This window comes from Anomaloglossus baeobatrachus, chromosome 2 (assembly GCF_048569485.1).
Source record: "Anomaloglossus baeobatrachus isolate aAnoBae1 chromosome 2, aAnoBae1.hap1, whole genome shotgun sequence".
In the NCBI taxonomy this organism is placed as follows: Eukaryota; Metazoa; Chordata; class Amphibia; order Anura; family Aromobatidae; genus Anomaloglossus; species Anomaloglossus baeobatrachus.
Window position 1 is genome coordinate 78,974,868 of NC_134354.1, and position 7,279 is coordinate 78,982,146.

The window sequence follows — 7,279 nt, forward strand, 5'->3', positions numbered from 1 at the left end:
CTTTGGTTTTGAAAGTTTTATAGTCACTCCGTAAAAGTGGAGTAATACTCTGACAACATTGTTCCCAGCAGCGACCTGGGAGTCAGATGCATCCAGTCATCTTCCCCATGCTGTTCCTATTCTATTTGAGCGCTGTTTTCATCCACTTCAGTGATTTTCCTGCCTCCCCAGCCCTCCTGATAGGGTTTACCAGAAAAATGCTTGAGTTTCCTATTGACTCACATTATACTCAGTACTCGAGTCGAACCCATCCGAGCGTCTGACCTGCTTGATTCTAGTACCTAGAATTAAAGCATTTTAGTGTTTCCTCATCTCCAGTAACTGTCAATATGAGTGGTTGTAACCATGGATACGTAAGCTGCAATGCCCTGCACATGAGGTAAGAGACATGGCTGTATCAGGAGAAATATGGGCATACTTGTAGTATCGGGGACTGGAAGTGACTGGCCATAAGATAGTGTGCGGAGCGGAGACAGTGGGTGGCAGCGGAATGAGTTAGGTCACGTGGTAAATGGAGTTCAGCAGGGGTTTGGGGGTAATAGCCCCCAACTGGGTAGGCAGGAGGGAAGGGGGGGACCATGAACTAAAAACGTAATGTTTATTCCGTTGAAAAAGAAACGTCGGGCCACCTAAACTTGTCACACCTACCCTATCTGTGTTCCACCCACTAACTCCAACTGATCGCACCCACTATCTCCACACCGCCCACTATCTCCGGGCAGTCTCTCCCGGTCACTTACAGTCCCCTATACTGCAAGTATGCCAAAATATGCTACATTTTTAATTGGAGGGAGGTATTTCCTAATACCATTATTATAATACCTATGACATAATAGGATAGGACCTTGGAGATGGGAACTTGCAGTCTGTAGTATGCAATCAGCAGTCTATGAAGTTTTATCACTTTACCTTTCTACAGCACCAACAATTAACAAGGGGTTATGCTGGAAATTGTAATTTCCCCAAGAATCGATTATTCACTTAGTTTATGCTCTAGTAATAAACCCCCAGTCTGTAGCACTGCTCGAATATTCTGTGTCCTTCCTACATATATTACAGTCAGCCACTGTGTCGTGATGATGCCACTCCTTTTTACTTTTAGTTTCATCTTCTCGGTTACATTCCCTGTTTACCCAGCAGCTGCTATCATAATGGAGCAATACACTAAACAGGAGTCTCGTCTGGATGTCTGCGCAAGGACAACAGAAGAAGGGGCATATGCAAATAACTCATATCTTACAGGTATATTACTAGTTTAATGAGAGCACTAGAGCTATGTATAGTAACATCATTGCTTTACAGGATATATAGGTGTGATAATTTACCGGTGTACAGAGTATTCACAAGTGTTGTGTATTCACCTTTAGTAACATGTATACTACTTATATGTGCACTTTACTTACTGTGTGACCTGCTGTATGTATAAGATAGTGTTTAGCAGCAGCTAGAATTCTACAATATTGGAGGTATTCCTTACAAGAGTGCTGTCACTACTCCTGCTCATAGTTAGATATCCAGTCTGTGGATTCTAGAGGGGACTTCAAGTGGGGTTCCCCTTCCAGAAACCTTCCAATTAGCTAACTATGGGTAAATATATTCAGAAAGGGGATAACCTCATTACACAATAACTTGTTGAATCCAGTATCATACTCACCTTGCCTCACATCCACATCACCTGCCCTCAGACGAGTGGCACTGACAGCTAGGGGGGGCAGCAATAATGGTATTGCTGGGCAGCTCTACTTAAATACTAACTCGATGAACAACCAATGACAGAACCGGTCACAAATTTGGTGGCCAATGGGAATGTAGTTTCCCATGTGATACCGGTCCCATGCCTGTTATTTTATGATTTATTTGCACCTGATTTGTTTTATTCTTGATTGATAGTTTACTGTCTACTGTTTAGCAGCTACTCCATGGACACCACCTGGGGACCTCTACAGTGAAAGCCAAATCTGAATATAGGGAAAACCAGAGTGTTCCCCGAGATTTTCTAAGCAAAGTTGCTATCACATGACATGTTCTTTGGCCTTCTTCACGCTACATCAGGGCTTCTGGCGACAAACAGGCCTCTGACATCATGGTATATGTCATGATGTTGCGGTGCATGTTGTAACATACAAGATGTTACAATGTTAGTCTCCCAACATTTTTACAATTGTTTTGCGAAATGTCGAATCAAATTCAATTGATTTCCAACAAATTCTCTCATCTCTAATATTTTATTTTGCATTACACAAGTCTTGACTATTTGTATTTTGTATTTCAGGTGGTGAAATTGTTGCTACTCAGGTAAGCTGTGCTCTAAAATCATTGTTCTAGGGTGCACCAGTCTGTACAGTGACGGCATTTCTACATAAAGTCATTCTCTGTCATCCATAAAATTCTCCCCTTCAGATAAGTGAAAGTTTTAGAATGAGACTTCATTTTATCTCTTGTCCCAATATTCAAACAGACAACTTTATATTGTTTTTTAATTGTGGCTACAGAAATGTTTTTCTAATTTTAATAAAACTTAAGCTTTTGCAATGAAAGTTATATTAACCTTATTTTCATGTTATGGGTAAAAGAAATGTTCTATGAAACATTCTTGCGTTTAATGAGATATTGTTTAAAAAGATGATTTTCAAAGTGGGTGTACTCATTTATGCTCAGCACTGTACATACCTTTAGGGACATGTATTGCAATCTTTTTTATGTTTAGCGAAATCCAAAATTTCTGTCATTTTTTGTGCACCCACATAGAAAAACTACCCTAGTGAAGCTCTTCAGTGTTTCCACATACTATGAGATCCCTTTCATAAACCCAATACAGTATCATGACTCCCCATGAATGGACATGATGCCCCCTCACACTTTGCCCATGGGGGGTCATGATGCCCCATCACACTGAATGATGGCCCCACAGTGCCTCATTATATATTCTATGATGCCCCTACCTTACATTTGTCCAAGTAGTATGACCTCAAAGTATGGGTAGCATGAGCTTACAGTTTAATTTACCTGATAGGAAAATCAAAAGTTAAAAGTTATAGCAAAATGTACTTTGAATGTTTATGCCTAGGACTTCGATAGAGCTAAGCAAGAATGTTGGCTGTGCCCTAGAATTTGTAGAAACTTGTGGTTATCTGGGACTTAGATAAAGTCCCTTTCACATTGAGTTCTATGCTCCGTTCAGTGGTCCCTTTGGGGCTTCTGTCCAAACCCCCCAACAGGGCCATTGACTATAATGGTGAAGACAGAGTCACCGTGTGCTGTTTTGTGCACCATTTTCTGGAGTATATGCTTTCTGGAGGTGGACACCCAGACGTAGTAGACTGCATCTGGCTTTATATCTCCAGAAAGCGTATACTCCAGAAAATGGTGCATGACAGAGTTACTCTGTCTTCACCATTATAGTCAATGGCCCCGCCGGTGCATAAATCCGAAACTCATTTTGGGGGGTTCACACAGAAGCCCCAATGGAACCACTGAACAGAGATCGGTATGCAATGTGAAAGTGGCCTAAGATATAAGCAAACAAATGCGCAGGCAACAGTTCCAATTATTAACTTCTTTAATTCAATTATTAATTTCCGAAGAACTTATGTATACTTTTAGATTTTCACCAATAAGAAATGGACAAGTATACCTGAGTTTTACACGGTATTATGATGTAGAACTCTCATGAATCTAATGGTATTTTATAAGTCAGACAACGCCTTAATTTTGTCTTGTCTACTCACTGCAAGTAAATAAATCAACCTTTAGGCTGCGGCCACACGGGGGACTAGTGCAATCCTTGCATGACACTCGGCTCACGCTGGCAGCACAGTGGGAGCCGAGTGTCATGCGAGTGTCACTGCGACTGAGGTCCGATCATGCGATTGGACCTCAGTTGCAGTGGCGGGCCGACTCTGAGAAGGGGTAGGCCAGCAGCCAGGAGGGGAGGGCCAGCGTTGAGGAGAGGGAGGTATTTATCTCCCTTTCTCCTCTGTAGCCGGCTATTGTCATTCTCGCTCTGCACTCGTGATACACCGATGTACCGTGAGTGTAGTGCGATTTTTCTCTCGCCCAATAGACTTGAATGGGTGCGAGAGAAACCAGGAATGCATTACAGTCGCAGCATGCTGCAATTGTTTTCTCGGTCCAATTAGGGCTGAGAAAATAATCGCTCATGTGCGCTGACACATAGGCTAATATTGGTCCGAGTGGAATGCAAGGTTTTATCGCATTTCACTCACACCGATTTTCATGCCATCTGTCTTAGGAATTACTTTAATGATCCTGCACGTTGAGTACATTTTTTTACAACATTACCATCTTTATCACACATACAGACTGTATTCTCAATGTTTGCAGATTTCCACCGATCCAGTTGGAAGAAGTATATGTGAATGGTTCTACTATACATTACCCAGAGAGATAAATGATACTGATCAACCTTTCATCAAACTTGCATTGCGTTATTTTATGGAGAATGTACAACTTCAGTGCATCTATAATATAGAAGGACAAAATAAAGTAGACTGTGTGGGTCTGAAAATGATTATTTGGGTTCTATCTGGAATATTCAAAGAGGAGAATCTCCGCTTTAGCCCAAACTTTGAAGGTGGAGGACTAAAGACTGAAATGGACCGATATGGAATATTGACTGTGGAAATGTCTGGGACTGTACACAAGGACAATTCTTATATCGGAATATTTGATCACACATTCACAGCGGTACGGTGTCCAAATACTGGAGGATTCAGAATTAAATCAGTTCAACTAAAAATGGTCAAGTAGCTGTATAACTGAGCAACATGGACAGCTTTACTACTAATGCATTTAATATAAATGTAAGCCTATGGTTTAATGTGCAGAGCTTTTATGTGTGTTCCAGGCAACAGGTGACAAACAATCATGACGTGTGGTCAGAAGTTCCAACTAAAGGGGGCTTTACACGCTACGATATCGTTAATGTTTGGTCGCCGGGGTCAAGTTGTTAGTGACGCACGGCGTCATTAACGATATTGCAGCGTGTAATACTTACCAGCGACCTTAGGCGACCTCAAAAATGGTGAAAATCGTTCACCATGGAGAGGTCGTCCCAAAGTAAAAAATCGGTAAGGGTTGTTTAGCGTTGTGGTTCATCGCTCATGCGGCAGCACACATCGCTATGTGTGACACCGCATGAGCGAGGAACGTCTCCTTACCTGCCGTCAGCCGCAATGCGGAAGGAAGGAGGTGGGCGGGATGTTACGTCCTGCTCATCTCCGCCCCTCTGCTTTGATTGGCCGGCCGCTTAGTGACGTTGCGGTGACGTCGCTGTGATGCCGAACGTCCCTCCCCCTTGAAGGAGGGATTGTTCGGCAGTCACAGCGACGCCGCCGACCAGGTAAGTATGTGTGACGCTGCGTAGCAATAATGTTCGCTACGGCAGCGATCACAAACAATTGCATGCGCGACGGGGGCGGGTACTTACACGGTCACTAACACTAGAAATTGCTAGCGATATCGATACCGTGTAAAGCCCCCTTTAGTGTTGCTGTCCACAATCTGTCCCCTTTTTTAGTTCTTGCAGGTCAGGAAAGGAGTCACATGGGGTGAAGACAAGTCTACAGGTTCAGACTACACAAAATAGTATCCTGTAATCATGGAAACATGAGTCTGCACAGAAGCTATATGCACAAAGAAAGGGGTCGCTTATTTGGAATCAGAGTTTCTTCATTTTAGCTATTTTAGGTATAAAAGCAATAAAAATAAAAATGGTGTTCAGTATATTTCATTTTCAAAAATGTTGCTTGATTCTTTACTTTACCCCTCTGAAAGCTGAGCTTTATTCAATAAGAGAAAACTTTTGAACAATATTTTTTTTTAGAATATTTAGTTAAATGCATAAATTGGTACAAAAAAATTCTTAATCACATAAGGACTGTAGGTTATTTCATTTTTTTTATTAAGTGCATATTCTGACCACATTATAATTTTTACACCTGTTTTCCAACTCTAATATATAAAGCTGTGTGTGTGTGTGTGTGTGTGTGTGTGTGTGTGTGTCCGCTAAAGCAATCCGAACCGTTGCATTAACAATCACAAAATTTTGCACAGCCACCGCATTTGACTCAGGGATTGTCATAGACTATGTTTTCAAGGGAAAATTTAACCCTGCGCTTTACAGTTATTCGCCCAAATGCCTGCTTACAGTAAAGTCAATGGAGCTGGAAGCTACAGGTCATTAATAGAAGCTCTGATTGGTTGCTATAGGCAACAAAGGACATTCTTGGTATAAAACAGCTTATGTGTGAGGTAATATGATGATTTCAGTAGAGACAAAGACACACAGAGACAGAGACACAGAAACACAGAGACAGAGACACAGAGACTAAAGCCTGCTTTACACGGGATGACCGATCGTGCGATTTCACGATCGATCGTACCCGCCCCCGTCGTTTGTGCGTCATGGGCAAATCGCTGCCCGTGTCGCACAAAGTCGTGAAACCCCCGTCACACGTACTTACCTGCTGAGCGACCTCACTGTGGGCGGTGAACGTCCACTTCCTGAATGGGGAGGGACGTTCGGCGTCACAGCGACGTCACACAGCCGCCTGCCAATAGAAGCGGAGGGGCAGAGATGAGTGGGATGTAAACATCCCGCCCACCTCCTTCCTTCCACATAGCCGGCAGGAGCCGTTGGATGCAGTTAAGTAGAGTTCATCGCTCCCGTGGTGTCACCGATGAACAACCAGCACAAGTAAAAATAAACGATATTATGAAACTGAGCGACGAGTACACGACTCACGATTTGTGAGCGATACTGCGTTGCTCAGAGGTTTCACACAAGATGACGTCGTGTATGATGTCGGATGTGCGTCACGAAAACCGTGACCCCGACGATGCATCGCACAATCCGTCGTCTCGTGTAAAGCACCCTTAAGACAGTGACACAGAGACTAAGACAGTGACACAGAGACTAAGACAGCGACACAGAGACTAAGACAGACACACACAGAGACACACAGAGACACACAGAGACACACACACAGACGCACACACACAGATGCACATACAGACGCACACACACAGACGCACACACACAGACGCACACACACAGACGCACAAAGAGAAGACAGACAGCAAAGAGGGAGACAGACAGACACAAGGGAGACAGACAGCGGGAGACAGACAGAGAGAGAGGGAGCCAGAGAGAGAGGGAGACAGAGAGAGAGGGAGAGTGAGAGAGTGGGAGAGAGGGAGAGTGAGAGAGACAGTTACTATCCCGGGCAACGCCGGGTACTACAGTTAGTTTTAGATA

At 43.3% G+C, this 7,279-nt stretch overlaps 1 protein-coding gene across 1 annotated transcript; it reads left to right on the top strand.

Moving 5' to 3' along the window:
- Positions 1 to 1,145: 1,145 nt before the first annotated feature.
- Positions 1,146 to 5,731, top strand: LOC142283195 (uncharacterized protein C3orf38-like). The gene is made up of 3 exons (XM_075333094.1): positions 1,146 to 1,242; positions 2,273 to 2,295; positions 4,345 to 5,731. Exons 1-3 carry the CDS (start codon positions 1,152 to 1,154, stop codon positions 4,768 to 4,770), a joined length of 540 nt encoding a protein of 179 aa, XP_075189209.1. The 5' UTR covers positions 1,146 to 1,151; the 3' UTR covers positions 4,771 to 5,731.
- The last annotated feature ends 1,548 nt before the right edge of the window (positions 5,732 to 7,279 follow it).